Genomic DNA, 21,477 nt, shown 5'->3' with positions numbered 1-21,477 from the left:
CGAAGAGCGAGTGATTTATTTTTACCAATCAACAACATTTCATTGTTTCTGTTACTAAAACTATTGTTTTGACGTCTTCGAATTAATCTGTTTTGACCTCCAATTAATTTTTTTTGTGTACCTCAAGTGAGCTAAATTCGCGTCGGGTATATATTGGGAATTTTCAACATTACTGTATTAATTTTTTAAAGACGTTTCGAGGGGAACCATGACCTACAGTAGCTTTGATCCATGGGAAGATGATACTGAGTTTCTATGACATGGCCTTATACAAGAGCAAGATCGTCAACTCGACTTTTTTTCGAGTTTCCGATCTACATTTCTATCATAATATTTTTTTCCGATGAAAAAGCTAAAAGGCTTGTCCCCATTTCTTTCTGATTTTGCCAAAAAAATCATTTATACATATGTGGTCCTTAAAAGTAGCTATCATATCATACAAAATGAATTGCATGTACTCTTTTTGACGTATTATTCTATTTACAAATGACACAACTAAAATGTGTTTGTATAGTAGCCGAGCTTGTCAAAACATGTGAGTGTTTGCAATTTTTCATGCATTACTTTGGCAAAATGTCTATCCAACTTTTCGTAAATTATGGTACATCGTAGTTGTATGGTTTCATGTAAGTATCAATCTCTATGTAGTGATCACATAGTGTGTGTGTGTGTGTGTGTGTGTGTGTGTGTGTGTGTGTGTGTGTAAAACACCATCAATTTGACACTGTAATTTGATAATTTGTACCACCACCAAAAAGAAAGACGCCATTTTTCTTATTTCATCAAAATGAATTGAAATGTCATTAAAATGCTCTGCAAATGAACATTTCAAGGTCACGAAACACTCTCAAAAAGCCCAATTTTCTGAAGTTCTTTTGAACAAGTACTAATTACGCAGTAGTGCAGCAATCAAAATGATCGTTTCAAATAGAAAACAATTTCTTTGATTGAAACTATATTTTTACTTACATGTTTCAAACTTTTCCCATTTTGTCTGACTTTATCAAAGACTTATTCTTCATTATATGCATATTTTAAGTTATTATTTTCGTTAGATATTCATTTGTGGATGAGTGTATTGTACCCTTTTCATATGAAATTATGATAGTATTACGGTATTAGTGTAAATTTTTGTTATAAATTTTCTCGCGGTCTTTGCATGTTTCGCCGAAACATCATAAATTGTTAATTTAATTTGAAGCCATTAAACGGTCCATACAATTTAGACTAAGTTTTGAACTGTTCGAGTAACGATGAAAATATTTATAAATCAATGCTAGAAGATTAATAATGAATAACAAATCTGAAAACGCTAGAATGTCTTACTTGTTTAAATATCTTTCCCCGTAAGAATCAGGCAGTAGGTGAAACATGGTATGAAATACCCATCATTTTGTAATTTGACTATTTGCATCATCAAAATCAAGGAAAACAACTTTGATTTTTCCATATCATGCTGGACAATTAAATTACAATTTCATTGAAATGCACTGAAAATGAACATTTCCCAGGCAGATAACTGTCAAAAACCTCATTTTTCTTACATTCTATAAACGAATTTCAAATCCAATTTTGCAGAGATAAAATAAAATGGTCTTTTGGAATAGAGAAAGCACCCGTGAGTGAAATTATTTTGTCGGATAGGTGAGGTTATGACATGCATGTTTCTGAATTTTCCCATTTTGCCTGATTCTTGCAAATACTTACACTGAATAAATATTACTCACTTGCTTAGTCTGTGTATTAGTACCCTACAGAGCTATTTTTTCAGATTTTGTGAGTGCTCGCGAATATTCAACAACACGTGCGCACTATAGGAAATATTTGAAATGGTAGTGTGTGGTATTACTTCGTTCAAGCGCTTCAGCCCCGGTTTTCTAAAACCACATTTCCTCCATAACAGAACAGTGTATGTAATTATTCCGCCTCGTAGCCAGACGGGTACAGACAGATAGATAACCATCTATGGGCCTCAATCAAAAAAACATTTGAAGTTCACTTTTATTTGATGAATGCACATAGTGTGTGGTAAAAAGCTGAAAATATACAAAAAAGGATTTTCCTAAATAATTGTCCAATCAAAATTATCATACATTCAAAATATCAAAGATATTTATCAGAATCAAAATACAGATAACAAATAATACATCACATAATATTTTAAAGAAAAGTGTTATGAAATAAACTTGAATTATCTCCTTTTATGATGCAGGGGTAAGATCAATTTTTCAAAAAGGAAAGTCTCCCCCTCAAAGTATCTCAAAATATCTCAAAACTGGTGAAGGGAATGTGGGATGCATAAATAATTATGATATATCATATTTTACGTCACAATATCATTAATACTGCAAGTGGAATGAAAACAACTCAAAATACCTATCATAAACTATAAAGGCATGGCTTATCTAGGCAAAATGTAAGAAAACATGTGTGCCAATTGTGTAAAAAATATCATTAATTTCTCTTTTCCCATCAAAAATATGTATGCAACTATAAAATATAAGCATTAAAGATAATAATAAGACTTACATAGTGGTCTGTCATGAAAAGATTGACTCATAATCTCGATGGAAAACGCATTGGTTCAATGCTCTGACTTACGTGGTTCACATGTAATCTCAAACCCGGAAACAGGAAATGACTCAAAAATGAAAGTAAAAGTACAATATCCAAAATAGAAATCAAGCGTACCCTAGGGTCATGAAATAGGACATAGGAATAGGTTAATTATTAGAACATCTAAATATATCAAATGTTAGATATAACCAATGAAAATATAACTAAACAATACCTATTGGGACAAGGGAAAAATATTAAAATTGTAATTGAGAACATTACAGTAATATGAATTAATCAAGCATTTATAAAATTATGCATTTACTTGTATACCTGTTTATTTAATGTTCGGGGCAGGACGAACTGCTTTGTCTTTATCGGAAAAAATACACAAGCACTGATCAAACGTTTTAATTCTAATTGCTTGCATCGCTGTATAACAGAAACAGTAAAAAAACAAGCCCCGTTTGTAATTGTTTTACTTCTTTTTGTGCGTCCTTTTATGTAATACTCAAAATGCTTTAGCAATTACCACAGTAACTCCTATCACTGCTACTAAAACACCACAAACAAAAAGCCAGTTTTCTTTTAAGAACTTTGTCTTTGTCGTAGTCGAATGCAAAAAATTCTTGTGTGGATATTTAAATCTGTACTCATCCAATATTGCGTAATCAGACTGGTTAATGTTGACTTGGAATATTTCAAGCAATCGCTTAGTATGAGGTTCTAAAATGTCGTGCGAAAGTCTACAAGTTCTAGCGTTGCACTTTCCAAGAAACCAGTTTTTGCAAATGTGAGTGAATGGACAATGAAAATCACCAAGTAAACAACCTGTGTGATTATAATAGCAACAAGGTCCTGTAACAACATTATTAGCCATCGACGCTAATTTTTGCTTGCATTCATACCTATACTTTTTCAAGAGCGAGTTGTCATGTCCTTCAGTTACAAACCCAAGATCAACAAGAATTTCACGTGACTGATCTGTTACAAGGTTGTGATTCTTCCCACAACTGCCGTCACATGACTCATCACTTACGATGTATTTTGCACACACGTGTGGGTATCTACACTTGTTTATATCGTGAATCTTGTTTCTGTTGTAGTCAATACAGGGAACAGCTACAAACTTTATGTTCCTTCTATTTGAGATAAGGCGATCTGAAATATAAAATCAAGAAACTTGCAAAAGAGTCATAGGCAATGGACAGAAGAACCATTGGTTATCTTTTCCCACCAGAAACTAGAAAGACTGCATATAGTTTAAGCTCACAGAGGGACCACTACCTATCTTTTCCTAAAAAGAGTAATCAAAGGAACAAAGGAACCAAGATTCTAGTGGAAATGAAAAGAATGTAATCCATGGAGAAAGGTCAGACATGGAAAACAGGCAAACACAACAAAACATAGAGTAACTAAAATAGTACATACAAAGTAACCAAAGTAAATGAGCAACTAGGACTCCACTTAAAACAGAGTGCATGGACCAGGTGCACCAGTAGGGTATGCGTCCTCTGCTTTTCTAGAAACACTCGGCGATTTACTCATAAAAAGTCAAGTCCGGGGTAGACGAAAGAGGAAAGGAAAACTATGACACGTTGAACAAATCTGTTTTCATGGTGCATATGAATACACCGTAACGATCCACGAGTTCATGAGGACAGCCATAAAACTTCTGTAGTGATGATTTCAATCTTGTAGCAACATAACCCTGTTCCAGAGTGGCAATGGTGAGAAGTCTAGCGCGATACAAAAAGTCGGCGTAATTACGACAAGCTCTGATGTAACTTATGAGTTGTGATATGAAAACTCCATACGCATGTCCAGAAGGGATGTTGCCCCAGATTTAAGGAAATTCTGAATGAACCGTCATCACGTTTGTCATGAAGTTTGGTCAATAGTTTTCCTTAGCATCGATCTGATCTCTAAGTGTAGGTCAAGATATGAGACTGACTTCACAGTGATTGTAGAATCCTTTATCTCAAGTTCTTTGAAGAAGATGCGATGTATCAAGTCCCCGAAACTAAACGATAACATGCCATCTTTATAGCGGACACTGAGATTAAAGGTTCTAGCTTAACGATTTTCCTTCTTTCTGATCAGATAAGATATAAAGTCAGTCTCATAAGACTGAAGGTATAGGTCAGCAAGTAGAGGAGCACAATTTGTTCCCTTTGGAATGCTGACTGTTTATTGAAAAACGCGTCCACCACACTGGACAAATACGTTGTCGATATAAAAACTCCAGCATTTTGAAAACATCTTCGTCTGTATATTTGGACTAAAATGATACATACAAAGTAACAAAAGTAAATGAATAACTCGGACTTCACTGAAAAGTGGGAGTATTGACCAGGAGCACCCACCGAGTTGCTCATAAAAAGTCAAGTCCTGGGTAGACGAAGGAGGAAAGGTAAACTATTGCACGTTTAACAAATCATTTTTTTTTAGAAGGAACTGCATGTTGGCAAAATTAACTAGGCGATCTATCCACCTCTCCAAAACACTATGTGTTTTATCAAGATAGGAGACACACAATTGCATTATCTGATTAAGAAAATATGTAAGTTTTATTGCATTTTCTTTTCAGTGACTTCGGATGGGTTGTAAATAGATACTTAGAAGGAGGAACTGACGGACGAAAGAGCAGCAGATCACTGTATACTTCAAGCCTTCAAACGGAACGGGGTATAGTAGTAGTGCACATACAATCGTAGCAGGAGTAATATACTAAAGTCAGGAATACTATTGGTAATTGGGAAATGTAGAACACATAGCCTTGAAAGCATGATAGTGTGAACAAGAAATGTATCACAGTGATTTTTAAAGCACGAATTACTTGTTTATGCCACATCAGTTAGTAAATGTCATGACCGTGGATGTTGGCAAGTCCTCATAGCGACGATGGATTCTCAGAATAGATCGACAAATGATAAAGAGTAAAATTTAGATAGACAGTAAGAAAATGTTAAATCTTCTAATAAAAGTTGAATTACCTCTAAACTGTTTGGTTTCTTTGGTGTTTGTGTGTGTGTGAGGTAAACTCGCAGTAACTAATTTTTGCAGTCAGAATGGGTCAACGGTTTGGGAAAATAGGAATACTTTGTGTCAATAATATATATTTCAGACACAATATGCCATCTTTTGAGAAAATTCTAGTTATTTAGTAATACGGATGGTACGAGATCAAGACATAAAACTATCATTATACAATTGAGTGTCAGTCCCTGTAAGAATTAAGCAGTGGGTAAAAGATGGTATAAAAACAGCATTTTGAAAGTTTAATTTGATTATTTGCACTATCAGAATCGAAGAGAAAAGACAATATTTTTCATATCATGTTGGTGCATTGAATTAAAATTTCTTTGAAATGCACAGAACATCTAAAGGGCAGATAACTGTGTCAAGAACCCCATTTTAACATTCTATTGAAAAAAATCTGAGTGATCCAGTAATGCAGAAATCAAATAATGTTTTTTTTTTTCAAAATAAAAGAAAGCACAATTGAGTGTCAGATCTGTAGGTTTTTGACATGCATGTTTCTGATTTTTCCCATTTTGCTTGATTCCTACACATACTTACACTTAAGAGCAAAGTCTTTATGAAAAGGCGAACATAAAATGATAGCAACTCACTTTGACTATACCTGTGCTTCAATAGTATATGTATATTATATCTAAGATTTACCAGTTGTACTGTTGATTGCCTTTTTAAGTCTGACATCCCAATCGGAGGCCCTTTCTATATTCAGATAAGTATATTTTCTCATTATGTCTGGTACATCACAATCGTCCAGCTTCAAAATGATGGGTATATATCCTTTGTTTTGTATATGGTGTGTCTCAGTAACACTGAACTCAAACTGGCACCACTCACTGCTTGCAGAATTTTCAGAAAGAAGGAAAACGACTTTAACCGATCGTTCAATGTTTTTAGTGATATTATTGACTATTGCATCCCCAGGCAAAAAATCTCTTTCGTGAAGGCAACACCTGTATCCGTCATCAGCAAGCAATTTGTCAATCTTTAAGGCGGTTTCTCTGTCCGGTGACACTGATTTGTAAGATATGAAAATGTGATATTCCTTGTCAATAGGTAATGTCACTGGCTTTATGGAGAATTTTCCATCCCCGTCGTATTTGATATCATCAACCTCCATCATATATTCAAGTACTTCAAATTTCCTCTGAAAAAGGGATTGTGAAATATATGACTGATTTAACTAATAAATTGTACAGGTATTTACACTCGAAATGAAGTATTATGTAACACTATCTAAATGCCATGAACAAACAATTTTAAGGTGCAGATAGTCACACATACAAGTTGGATTTGATAATTTTTATTAATAGAAGTTTTTGTACATGAATATAGACGGTTTTTTTATCTGTTGATAAACGTACGTAAAGGACGGCCATTTGATATTGAGGTGGAAGATTGGTAGATTTATCAGGTTTAAAACATTTACATGTTCGCAAATTTCCTTTTCATTATCACAGCCCATTTTGTTTTCATTTTCTATTTAAGGAATATTAATATAAACAAAGTATCAATGTAAATTTCGGATATATCAAGTGCAGGAGATATATTGTATATATTATAGACTTCTAAAACAATACAAGCTTGATCTTTGATGATACCATTAAAATGACTGGCATCTGCTTTATACATGTTGGGCCATCCATACCAGCATAAATATTTACATGTCACTTTAACTGGTATAGGTAACATATTTTACAAAATTGGCATTATTATGTCTATCAATGAGCATATCATCATGTATTATGATTGAGATTGTTATGATCATCTAAACTAAATATGTAAATAGGAGCATATTAGTAAAAATAAAAGATATATACTTTTATTACAGAATGTACCCTTGCTTTGAATATGATCACCGTAAATCATATTTATACTCATTTAGGCGTAGTTTATTCCAGACCTTTTTTACTATTGAGTTTCTTTATATCTAATGGCCTGTATCTATTTGTGAGTAAAGCAAAGTATAATAGAGCCTAATAAATGAGTCCACCAGAACTTTTAACTCAACCTTCACAGTTAAGGAAATACCTGAACATTCAAGCAACAGATTCCTTTTCGTGTCGGCACAGATTTAAGAAATCTGGCTTCAGGACTTGACGAATAAAGTATATAATACAATGTATGTATGTATTTAAGAGTAATTCTAGAATTTCGCAATAAATTCGTTCCTCCCACATGGCATAATTTACAAGTTATGTGTTCATTGTTATATTTGCAAGGATCTTTCTGGAAAATATAGGAACCAGTAACTAACTTTAATGTTATTGCTATTCGTGCAGTTTCTTTTAAAGCGTCGTTTTGAGGACTTATGGAACTTCTCCCTGGAAAGTCGACAAGAGTTTAATTTGTTGTATGTCCAACATAAATTAATTAACCAATCGGTGTAATACACTTTTACACTCTTGTTGACTAAAGTTTTCCAAACGTTGTTTTTTTTAATTTAATTATACAGTAATTACATAGGCAATGGCAAAGCGTACATAAGTAGTATTTTCTTTATCGCGACAAACCAGCTGGTACTATTATCATCTTTCATTAGTAACTGGTGTGGCATGTTAATCTTAGTTGATACATAATAGAATACCCTCATATATACACACTACATTTTAGCTAAGGGAAGTTTATAGTATCATATAGTCGTCCCCTTATTATGTTATGAATTAGTTGATAGAAATTTGTAAACGGTCATTCAGTTATGTTGAGAATTTTTACTTAATTACTGCAGTTGTATTTTTCGTAATCTGTAACAAAAAGTACGTTGAAATGTACTTGAATTTAAATTATGGTCTCGTACTAGCAATTTTAATTTGGTTAAAATGCGGTATAGCAAGTACATGTACGTCATACTAAAAGAAAGAAAACGAAGGAAGCTTATTTCACATTGATATACCATATACACGAAACAGCTATGGATTGCAATGCATAAATTTTCACCACGCAATATTCATAGTGCTCTTATAAGATGACTGTGGTCCTGTAATCATTTATTTATCACAAAATCCTACTGATATATTAAAATTGTGTATAATCCTTCTATATCATTGTAACAGTTTAAAAGTTTAAAGAATGATTTGAGATAATTTATTGACACACAATTTTACCTCACCCAAGTACAGTGAAAAGTATTTAAGCAGAGCCCCATTTAAATGTGTTCTGTTTAAACAAAGGTTAGTTTGCTTAAATTCAAAATACATTTACATTTACTTAAAGAGACTTTTAAAACGGTACTTGGATTATTTAGGGTTCGGTTGACAGGTTTTACTGTATCAAAATGAGTTTGGTACCTAGTTAACTAACAGTCTATGAAAGAATCATGCCAAATCTGTAAAATGTGATTCACCAAAAAAGGCGACATATTTTTATTTTTGTAATTAAGTTGTTTTATGGGTCTTTATTATGAAATGTGTAATTATTCATTCCAATCTGTCTGCTCTTAGGAAATAATTCACTTTAAAAATCCAACAGTTTAGTGTCATGTACTGAGTTATCTCCCTTAATTTTGAAATCTTCTGTACATTATAATTTTTACCTCCTAAGAACACATGTAATAAGAAAAAAACGAATGTTTGTTTCTGTTTACTATGGAAATTCAAGCAAAATATAACATTTTGCATGAATCTTCACTAGAGTGCTACTGAACATGTAATAACGGATCGAATTTTATCAAACAAAACTACAAAATAACGTGCCTACCTTTGTATTAGCAATTGTGGTCAATCATACTGTACTAAATAAAACCATTTAGATATATATATATATATATAGTCATATATATAGCATTACGTGTTCTTGTCCATAACTCTAGCAATCAATTAATTAGGTCTAAAAATAGAACTATATCACTTGGTGTGTGCAGCATGCGTGTCGCAACAACACAAAGATATATATCACGTGATCGTAATTCAATCAGAGTCATATGGACCAGAATAGGAACTTTCGTCTTTAGTAATTTTTTTTTCTTTACGAGTGACAATTGATATTAATGTTTATATTCGCTTGTATGAATCTGTACCGTTCTGAACACTGGCAATAGAAAATAGTGTGAGACGTGAGAAAAGCACATTAATCTGAACATTGTTTAATTCACAATTCAAAGACATGCATGACCAAAAATTTAAACATGGAACAGAGTTGACCCACATATACTTTACAGAAAACAGAATAAAATACAATTTGAAAAAAAAATATTAAAAGAAAAACAAGACTGAAAAAAAAAACCAAAAACACAATAAAGAAAAAGAGGTACATCTACACAGCGTATGTTTGTAACTATTAGAAAATTGTAGATTTATATGTAAAATGAATGCTCGCATAGTTCATGTTCATAAATGGATCTTTTAAAAAATGCTTACATTTCAAAATCAAAATGCTTGTGCGGTATATGTGATAACTAGAACGTGCTTATGAATATGTTAGAAAACAATCTGTGAAATATGCCATCTTTATCGCTCCCATTTTCAACGAACATTTTAACGTATTCTACACACGTACTCTACATAAGAATATTTGTCCATTTTCTATAACGATACTATAGTGTTATGTAGGTGACTGCTATATACTGAACGTATTTACAAAATAGCGTCAATTCCGCCACTAATTTACTACAACACGTGTTTTGCATGTTTTGTAAAAAAAATCATCAAAGTTTGATTATTATAATGTTTTAATTGTGGGCGTTTTTTCTTTATTTGACCGTTATCGAATTGACATATACCATGGTACGGGGCTACTTCAACTCATGATGATACCAATAATTTCTTTATTATTTCTTTCATCATTGTTCATGTTTTAATGGGTTGTCATTTTCATGCTTACATCCTGCATGTCCAGTATATCAACAAAACAAAACGTACTTTGGAAAAAAAAATGGTAGTAATCGTTTGATTATTGGCACCAAAAAATCAAGATTGTTGTGTAGTAGGCAAGGACAACTATATACATGTAATTGTAAACGTTAATCCACGTTTAAGTGTAAGTTTATTTGTAAGAATCAGGTAAAATGGGGAAAGTCGGAAACATGCATGTCAAAAAACCCAACGATCTGACAATATAATTTCACCATCAAAACTGATTTATTCATAGGTTATCTACCCCGGACTTGACTTTTTATGAGCAACTCGGCGGGTGTTTCCAGAAAAGCAGAGGACGCTTACCATACCGGTGCACCTGGTCCATGCTCCCAGTGTTTAGTCGAGTCCGAGTTGCTCATTTGCTTTTGTTACTTTGTATGGTTTTAGTTACTTTATAATCTTTGTTGTGCATGTCTGTTTTCCATGTCTGGTCTTTGTCCCTGGATTACATTCTTTTGATTACCGCTATAACCTTGGTTCCCTTGATAACTCTTTTAAAATATTTACTCTTGTCACAAACATAACCATTTGTTTACCAAGCTGCAACAGAATTTTAGAGACTTCAAAGATAAAATGAAGGCCAATAATAGGAGAAAAATTTTAACTATATATAACAATCATGTGTGTATCCCATATTTCGTGACATTTCAAGGATAAAAGTCTAAAATTGGTCAGGCGCAATCTTATAAGCTAATCCTTTAAATATTTATAATGTATTTTAATATATTTTGGCCAAGGGTCAACTTTACAAGGTCATGTCAACAATTTTAACCTACATCGTATCGCGCCATTCTCGAACTACTGAATCAATATTCGACAGCTGCAGACTGGGTTGCAGTTCGGTTACAAATTATGTAACTTCTTAATTAGGACTCCGGTTGCGTAAGATGTTTTCTTGTGCGCCTATTGTTATCCCGTGTGGTGGGGGTACTTCCATCAGAATTGATTGTGTGTATGCGCCGCAAAACAGGGACTATTTCATCGCGCTAGACTTCTCATACGTTATTCCAGAGCTTGCTGTAACTGCGCACTATTTTGTATCGCGCTAGACTTCCTACAATTAGGCTTCTGAAACAGGGTTATATTGTTACAAGATTTAAGTCATCACTACAGATCTAGAAGTTTTATGGTCGTCATCGTGAACTCGTAAATCGTTACGGTGTATCCATCGGCATCAAGAAAACTGATTTGTTCGATGTGTTATAGTTTTCCTTCCCTTCTTTCGTCTACCCTGGACTTGACTTTTTATGAGCAACTCGGTGGGTGTTTCAAAAAAGCTGAGAACGTTTTAGTGGAGTCCGAGTTGCTCATTTACTTTTGTTACTTTGTATGTATTATTTTGGGTTTTGTTTCTGTTCTTTATTGTGTGTGTCTGTTTTCCATGGGTGGTCTTTGTCCCTGGATTATATTCTTTTCATTACCGCTATTACCTTTGTTCTCTTGATTACTAGTTCATTCAGGAATGTGTTCTCCATTTAAAAAGACCACCATTTGATATGTGCATTACTGGTTCTGCTCAGACATTTTCCAGGAGCATGTTAAAATGAGGTTTTTGACATGTTCATGTCTCAGTTTGCCAAAATGAAATGGAAAATGTTAAAATGAGGTTTTTGACATGTTCATGTCTCAGTTTGCCAAAATGAAATGGAAAATCTTTTCTTTTATCCTTGATTCTGATTATCCAAATAATGAAACTAAACACTTTTGCATACAATGTTTTTTTTCCACTGCCTGATTCCTACAGAGACTGACACTTAAGAAAAAAAATGTTTTATTGTGATTATCATTCCTTTAATTTAATTATATAATTTAACTTGGACTATTTTACATTTGAGGGAGTACGCTATACAAATTATAGTTTTGCTGTCGTTTTTTTTTTTCTTGTTTGTGTTTTTTGACAAGGCAAATCAAACACATTATTACCGACTAATGAACATCATCATTTTGTTATTTTATTTGTTATTGAAAATGATACGAAAAATAAGTTTTCCCACATGTGATTCATAGGATTAAAAATTAAAACATCAAGTATAGAAACGGAAAGAGGATCGAATAATCGTCACTGGACAAGAATATTTACACATTTTGAAAAAAAATATATAGTCTGAACAGAACATCCCTATCAAGATGGAAATTCATGTGTATAACATCGACATGCCATCCTATATAGATAATAAAAAAAAAACCACCCTATGTGTATTGAATGTATAGATACTTATGAAATCGTGCTACAAGTATGAAAAATACATTGACTGTTGCTGTTAAAACTCTTACCGTAAGGAAATCAAGATTGTTCAGACTCTATTGTTAGAGCGTTTAACTCATCTTGAACCTTCAAATAAGAATAAATTTAATATATAATCTCAGCTGTGCAATGCGACCATATTAGGTCTGGTTACATGCATTGACAGTTATTGAGTTATCTGTAAAATATGTACCCCTACCCAATGATATATTTGCCTATGTAAAGACTCCTACAGTATTTATGTTTCAGTGAAAAAGGCTGATTTGGCAGTTTTTCTTTAGAACCACTATCATTAATACTTCATGGGTTCTTTTGATGCTTTTGGCAATTTCATTGTCAGAATTTATAACTGAAAAAAGCTAAAAATACGATTTTTAAATCTTTTAAATTTTATTCTACAATTTATTGCTCGACAGAAACGGCTTCAATGAGGTATCATTCGATAGAATGGAAGAAAAGCGTATTTTCTTTTACGAATTTTCGTGGGAAAAAATATTACCCCTACACTAGAAAACCATAGCTCTTTCTACAAAATAAATTGACTTTCAGGTAGCCTTACACCTCCTATTTCCGAATCTTTTTTGTCACCAAAAAATAATCTGAAGCATTTTTGATATTTATTTTGTTGGCTACATTTTATACCTCGTTGAGGCAAAATCCATTTTAGTTGAAATTCTGAAGTTCTGAAAATTCCCCTTCTTCTGATTTTACAGTGATTGTAACCCTAAAAAGAACATCTAAACACCTCACCTGAATTAATCACGTATGTTGGGTGCATCTTTATCTTAATTACGAGTGCCTTAAGTATGAGTTTTAGGGTATCATAATGTGATTGAGAATTCTGTTTGATACTGAGACCAGTTTCCTAGGGGTAGGAGTAACATTTTTAACATTTTTTGAAAATTCTTTCTGCAAACTCGTTTTTGTGTTGTTCATTTATGTAGAAAATTAAATTATCTATCGAATTATACCAAAATTCAGATGTGTTAGTTGAGCAATAATTTGTAGGTCGAATTTATATGATTTTTTACGGAAAATTGAAAATCTAATTTTTTGCATTTTATGATAAATTCTGACTACGAAAATCGCCAAAATTCATCAAAAGATCGCCAGAAGTAATAATTGTGATAATACCAAATTAGCCATTTTTACTGAGGCATAAATACTGCAGTGGTTTTGGCATGGAAATATATGTCAATTTAAGCGATTTTTCTTTGGGGTAGGGGTACATTTTTTTTCATTTTACCCCAAACCCTAAGTGTTACTGCAACTTACTTTCATTGTGCAATCGTAAAGCTGAGTTATTGGGCCACATGATGATGTCTTAATATGTTCAGTTCGATCACACATGCTGCCCGAGGATGACCTAGCCGCTCAAACAATTGAGCTACAAAAATCTTTGCTTTTTGAATCAGTGGGGTACAAATATAGGCTTATACTAAAAACGAATCCGAGAATATTCTTTGGCGATAAATTGATTCGGAAATGGGAGGTATAAAGGTACCTAAAAAGCAACATGTGCACGGTGGGCCCTCCCATACCATGGACTATTATTTTGTCAATATGTTGATCTACAATGACGTCATAATTTACGACTACAGATATTAAGCACGTATTTTTTTAAAGAAAGAGGCACAGGTCTCAGTAGAAATCAAAATACTCATTCAGAGCATACTAGCACTGTTTATCTCTTATTTTTTGCCTTCATATAAAGATACTGAGGTATCCATTATATCTGCTCATTTCAGGGGCTTAGTTTTTTGTTTTGGCGTTACAATTTATACAGTTGTAAGGAAGAAATTTCAGATTTTCTTCTACTTCATCCGTTTTGGTCTTTTTCTTTTTTTTAAATACCGCAATTTAATCTTACTTTTATATCAAACAGTACATTAGTATAGTGTTTTAGCTATCCATGCAGCCCAAATAACAAATATTTGAACTATTTCAACTCCATTTACGTGAAAAATTGCCACCCCTACCCCGGAAAAATTTATCTCAACTTGTAAGGTTTCAAACAATTAACTAGATGCACGATGAATGCGTGATGAAATGAAAGGAGAGTAGGAACCATAGGGCTCCGCCACAGGAGGCTTAATTGCCTGATCCTACCCATCTCTCCCTATTTTCACTGGTAATCAAAATTTGTCGACCCCATTGTCCTTATGGCCCATCCCTTTTTCATTTCATCATCATTTCATGTTCATTCTATCATCAATGTCATGTTCATCGTCTGAATATAGCTAAAATACTGCTCGGAGTTAAACCCCAACAAACAAACATTAGTATAGTGTTTTAGCTATCCATGCAGACCAAGTAATAAATATTTGAACTATTTCACCTCCATTTACGTAAAAAATTGCCACTCCTACCCCGAAAAATTTACCTCAACTTGAACCAAAATGCCTATAATTTGTAAAATATAAACACCAAATGAAAACAAATGTAGGCACTTATGTTTTATATATCGATGTACGTAACATATCTGTTCATTCCAGACGCTTAATTTAAATGGTTTTGGTGTGACAATAATTAACTTTTCTTAAAAAGGGGAAGTTACGGAATTTCAGATTATCTTATTATCTTCCATTTTACATGTTAAATGGCATTTTCCTCCCCAAAAACTGTACTTTAAACAAGTTTGTGCACATCACAAATTTATATAGATCTTAGCTATATAATAAGCCAAAATAAATAACACTTTAACAACTTCAAGGTCATTTAGGTGAAAGAATTGTACCAATTCCCCGCTAAAATTTGCCTCATTTGGAACAAACAAATATTGTTTATAGCATGTAAAAACTGTATATAATGCCTTCCTAACATTTATATTAAAGATTTTATGTATAAATTTTATTTTCTAGTATACATGTTTAATTTCAGTTCCCATAGGGCAATAAAACGACACAATTTTAAACAGGAAATTTCAGATTTACATATTATCACTCATCTTACGAATGAATCATGTTTTTGTTTCAGCTTTCACTCTTTTAACATGATTTTGTTTGTGATCGTTATTTTCCTAGCCTGTAAAGTTTCAAACAATTTACTATGATGAATGCGTGACATACTTATTCCCAAATCCGGTTAGCAAATGCTGACCTGCCACAAAAAGCTATGGGTTTTTAAGGAAATTATAATTATTTTTTTCATTTATTTTAATAGCAAAAAAGCCTTTTTAGCTCACCTGGCCATAGGCCAGGTGAGCTATTGCCATCACTTGGCGTCCGCCGTCGTCGTCGTTAAGTATTTCTTCAAACATCTTCTTCTCTGAAATTACAGGATAGATTTGCATGAAATTCAAGGTGATTGTTCCTTAGGGTATCCTGCACAAAATAATCCTTTGGATTTTTTTATCTGTTTGAAAACATGGCCGTCGTTACTAAAAATACGACATAGGGGTCAAACAGCAGATTTTTGCATATATCTCCAAAATGGTTAGGTTTAACCAAATTCTGACATGAGTAAAAGTATTCAGCATGATGAGATCTATCTGTGGTTAAAGTTTGGTGAAAATTTGTTAACCCATGTTAGAGTTATTGCCCTTTTTAACGTTTTTTTTCTGTTTTTGGTGTTATTACTTTAAAAAATCTTCTCCTCAGAAACTATTCTACAAAATTCAATGAAAGTTGACATTTTTGTTTTATAGGATATCCTTAACAAAATAACTGTTTGGATTATTGATCGGTTGAAAAGCATGGCAGCCGTTTCTAAAAATGGAACAAAGGGGTCAGACAGCAGATTTTGCATACATCTCCAAATCCGTTAGGTTTAGCCAAAAGCTTTCAATTGCTGAAATAATCCTTATTACAAGGCTTACAAAAGTCTCCAATGGATATGAATCAAATGGAGTCCAAATTTTCGGACAACTCCTTCTTAGTTAGGGTTATTGCCCTTGAAAGGCACAAACTTAATCAGGTGAGCCATTTAGGCTCCTGGGAGCCTCCTGTTTATTGAAGCAGAAATACTCTAGCGGTTTTGACAATTCAAGAGTTTTGTCAATTTGATAGGGTTACAGGTACATATTTTACAGTGTAATCCATACCAATATAAATAATTACATGTCACTTTATCTGGTATAGGTAACATATTTAATAATATCGACATTATTGTGTCTATCAATGAGCATATTGCTATATCATGTACTATGATTCAGATTGTTATGACCGTGCAAACTAAATATGTAAATGGGGGCATATTGGTAAAAATAAAAGATATATACTTATATTATAGAATGTACCCTTGTTTTGAATATGATCACCGTAAATCATATTTATACTCATTTAGGCGTAGTTTAATCCAGATCTTTTTTAAGATTGAGTTTCCTTATATCTAATGATCTGTATCTATTTGTGAGCGAAGCAAAGTATAATAAAGCCTAATAAATGTTTCCGAGTCCACCAGAACTTTTGACTCAACCTTCACAGGGAACGATATACCTGAGCAGTCAAGCAACAGATGCGCCTTTTCATGTCGGCACAGATTTAAGAAATCTAGCTTCAGGACGAATAAAGTATAAAATACAATGTATATATGTATTTCAGAGTAATTCTAGAATTTCACAATAAATTCTCTCCTCCCACATGACATAATTTACAAGTTAAGTGTTCATTATTATATTTGCAAGGATCTTTCTGGAAAATATAGGAACCAGTAACTAACTTTAATGTTATTTCTATTCGTGCTGTTTCTTTTAAAGCGTCGTTTTGAGGACTTATGGAACATCTCACTGGGAAGTCGACAAGTGTATAATTTGTTGCATGTCTGACATAAATGAAAGAGTAATCTAGAGAACCAAGGTTATAGCGTAATAAAAAGAATGTAATACAGGGACAAAGACCAGAAATGGAAAATAGACATACACAACAAAGAACATAGAGTAACTAAAATCATACATACAAAGTAACAAAAGCAAACGAGCAACTCGGACTCTACTAAAAACAGGGAGCATGGACAAGATGCGCCGGTAGAGTAAGCGTCTTCTGCTTTTTTAGAAACACCCGCCGAGTTGCTCATAAAAAATCAAGTCCGGGTTAGACAAACGAGGAACGGAAAACTATCACCCGTTGAATAAATCAGTTTTCATGGTACAGATGGATACACCATTACGATCCACGAGTTCATGATGACGACCATAAAACTTCTGTTGTGATGACCTCAATCTTGTAGCAACATAACCCTGTTCAAGAAGCCTATTTGTTAGAGTTCTAGCGCGATAACAAAAATGTCTTTGTAGTTTCGGCAAGCTCTGGCATAACGTAGCAGTTGTGATATGAACACTCCATACTCAGGTGCTGAAGGGATGTTGCCACAGTTGAAATGAAAGTTGACAATTTTGAATGAAAAGTCATCACGTTTGTCGTAAAGTTTGGTCAACAATTTTCCTTTACCATCGATTTCTAAGTGTAGGTCAAGATATTAGGATGACTTCACAGTGTCTGTAGTATCCTTTATCTCAAGTTCTTTTGGGTAGATACGATGTATTTAATCCCCGAAATTAGGATTGTTTAAAGATAATACGTCATCTATATAGCGGAAACTGAGATTGAAGGGTCTAGCCAATTGGTATTCTTTCTTCCGGATCAGATCAGCGATAGAGTCAGCCTCATAAGAGTGACGGAATAGGTCAACAAGTAAAGGAGCACAATTTGTTTCCATTGGAATACAGACCGTTTGTTGGAAAACATGTCCACCACACTGGACAAACATGTTGTCGATTCAAAATTCCAGCATTTTGTAAAGAAGCAATCGTTCCAATATACACACTTTACACTCTTGTTGACTAAAGTTTTCCAAACTTTTTTTTTATTAGATTATATAATAATTCCATAGGCAATGGCAGAGCGTACATAAGTAGTATTTTCTTAATCGCGACATACCAGCTGGTACTATTATCATCTTTCATTAGTAACTGGTGTGGCATAATAATCTCAGTATACCATCATGCATACATAGTACATTTTAGCTAAGGAAAGTTTACAGTATCAAATTCTCGTCCCCTTATTATGTTATGAATTAGTTGATCGAAATTTGTAAATGGTTATTCAGTTATGTTGAGAATTTTTACTTAATTACTGCAGTTGCATTTTTTTGTAATCTGTAAAAGATTGTACATTGAAATGTTCTTGACATGGTTTCGTACTAGCAATTTAAACTTTGTTAAAATCCGATATAGCACGTACATGTACGTTATGCTAAAAGAAAGAACAAGACGGAAGCTTATTTTACATTGATATACCATATGCATTAAACAGCTATGGAATGCAAAGCATTCATTTTCACTACTCACAACATACATAGTGCTCTTATTAGAGGACTGTGTTCCCTGTAATCATTTATTTATCACAAAATCCTACTGAAATATTAAGATTGTGTATAATTAAAGTCTCCTTCGGCTCCTGCTGATGGAGTGTTCATATCACAACTCATACGTTATGCCAGAGCTTGCCGAAACTACACAGACTTTTTGTATCGCGCTAGAACTCTAACAAATAGGCTTCTGAAACAGGGTTATGTTGGTACAAGATTGAAGTCATCATTACAGAAGTTTTATGATCGTTATCATGAACTCGTGGTGTATCCATCAGAACCATGAAAACTGATTTATTCAACGGGACATAGTTTTCCTTCCCTCGTTTGTCTACCCCGGACTTGACTTTTTATGAGCAACTCGGCGGGTGTTTCTAAAAAAGCAGAGGACGCTTACTCTACCGGTGCACCTTGTCCATGCTCCCAGGTTTTAGTGGAGTCCGAGTTGCTCATTTACTTTTGTTACTTTGTATGTGTGATTTTAGTTACTTTATGTTCTTTGTTGTGTATGTCTGTTTTCCATGTCTGGTCTTTGTCCCTGTATTACATTCTTTTGATTACCGCTATAACCTTGGTTCCCTTGATTACTTTTCTATATAAATATTTGTAACAGTTTAAAAGTTTAAAGAATGATTTGAGATAACTTAATGACACACAATTTTGCCTCATCCAAGAACAGTGGAAACTGTTTAATCAGAGCCCCATTTAAATGTGTTTTGTTTAAAAATAGGTTAGTTTGCTTAGATTCAAATAGATTTACATTTGTTTAAAGGGACTTTTAAAACGGGACTTCGGATTATTTAGGGTTCGGTTGACAGGTTTTACTGTATCAAAATGAGTTCGCTATCAAGGTAAGTAGCAGTCAATGAAAGAATCATGCAAAATCTGTAAAATGTAATACAACAAAATAAGGCTACATATTTTTATTTTTGTAATTAAGTTGTTTTATGGGTTTATATTATGAAATGTGTAATTATACATTCCAATCTGTCTGCTCTTAGGAAATAATTCATTTTGAAAATCAAACAGTTTCTATTGTATTATAGTGTAATTTACATACTTACCTCCCTTAGTTTTGAAATCTACAGTACATTCTCTATATTTTGTCTCATAAGAACACAGGTAATAAGAAAAACCGATTGTTTATTTCTGTTTACTATGGGAATTCAAGCAAATTATAAAAAATAAAAATATATAGGCTTTTCACCCATGAATCACATTTTGCATGGTTCTTAACTGGAGTGCTACTGAACTTGTAATAACGGATCGGATTTTATCAAAACAAAACTACAAAATAACTTACTTACCTTTGTATTAGCATTTAGGTTAGTCTTAGAGCATTACGCGTTCTTGACCGGTTTTCCCTAGTAGACAATATTCACTTGACTTTTACGGAGGCCATTATTTGTTTATGAATTTCCATAGCTCTAGCAATCAACTAAATAGGTCTAAAAATATAACTATATCAATTGGTGTGTGCAGCACAGATAGTAATCACGTAATCGTAATTCAATTAGAGTCATATAGACCAGAATAGGAACTTTCATTTTAAATAATTTCTTTATTGACGAGTGACAATTGATATTAATGTTTATATTCGCTTGTATGAATCTGTACCGTTCTGAACATCGGCAATATAAAATTGTGTGAGTCGTGAGAAAAGCACATTAATCTGAACATGTTCACAATTCAAAGACATGAATGACCAAAAATTAAAATATGGAACAGAGTTGACCCACATACACTTTATAGAAAACAGAATACAATACAATTTGAAAAAAAAAACATTAAAAGAAAAACAAGACTAAAGAAACAACAAACAAAAACACACACAAAAAAAAAGAGCTACATCTACACAAAAGAATGTTTGTAACTTTTAGAAAATTGTAGATTTACTTGTGAAATGAATGCTGGCATATTTCATGTTGTTCATAAATGGGTCTTTTAAAAAAATGCTTACATTTCAAAATCAAAATGCTTGTGCGGTTTATGTGATAACTAGAACGTGCTTATGAATATGTTAGAAAACAATCTGTGAAATATGCCATATTTATCGCTCCCATTTGCAACGAATTGCTGCGTAAACGTATTCTACACACGTACTCAACATAACAATATTTGTCCATTTATATAATTATACCTATAGTGTTATGTAGGTGACTGTTATTTACTGAACGTATTTACAAAATAGCGTCAATTCCGCCAGTAATTCATTAAAACACGTGTTTTGCATGTTTTGTAAAAGCAAACATCAAATTTTGATTATTATAATGTTTTAATTGTGGGCGTTTTTTCTTCATTTGACCGTTATCGAATGGACATGTACTATGGTACGGGGCTACTTCAACTCACGATAACACCAATAATTTCTTTATTATTTCATTCATCATTCATGTTTTAATGGGTTGTCATTGTCATGCTTACATCCTGCATGTCCAGTATATCAACAAAAAACCGTACTTTGGGAAAAAATGGTAG

The 21,477-nt window shown here is 33.1% G+C and overlaps 1 protein-coding gene across 2 annotated transcripts; it reads right to left on the bottom strand.

Annotated features, from left to right (window-relative positions):
- Positions 1-1,987: 1,987 nt before the first annotated feature.
- On the bottom strand, positions 1,988-20,457 carry LOC148601114 (uncharacterized). 2 transcript variants are annotated; one of them, XM_088555215.1, is made up of 3 exons: positions 20,307-20,457; positions 6,244-6,742; positions 1,988-3,717 (listed from the first exon to the last, which is right to left on the bottom strand). In XM_088555215.1, exons 2-3 carry the CDS (start codon positions 6,716-6,718, stop codon positions 3,068-3,070), a joined length of 1,125 nt encoding a protein of 374 aa, XP_088411341.1. In that variant the 5' UTR covers positions 6,719-6,742; positions 20,307-20,457; the 3' UTR covers positions 1,988-3,067. The 2 variants fall into 2 exon arrangements, with proteins under 2 accessions (XP_088411341.1, XP_088411340.1); XM_088555214.1 differs by lacking the exon at positions 20,307-20,457 and adding an exon at positions 9,292-9,450.
- Positions 20,458-21,477: the final 1,020 nt, after the last annotated feature.

Source organism: Perna viridis, chromosome 12 (genome assembly GCF_037379345.1).
Source record: "Perna viridis isolate PV_CMFRI_1.1 ecotype Kerala chromosome 12, ASM3737934v1, whole genome shotgun sequence".
NCBI lineage: Eukaryota > Metazoa > Mollusca > Bivalvia > Mytilida > Mytilidae > Perna > Perna viridis.
This window is presented reverse-complemented; position numbering and strand designations above follow the sequence as displayed.

What these genes read in the sequence shown, in the direction of transcription:
- LOC148601114 (XM_088555215.1), bottom strand. Translation starts at nt 6,718, where the DNA reads ATGATGGAGGTTGATGATATCAAATACGACGGGGATGGAAAATTCTCC. An exon ending in GGCAATCAACAGTACAACTG is followed by an intron (nt 3,718 to 6,243) that starts GTAAATCTTAGA and finishes TTTATATTTCAG; the next exon opens with ATCGCCTTATCTCAAATAGA.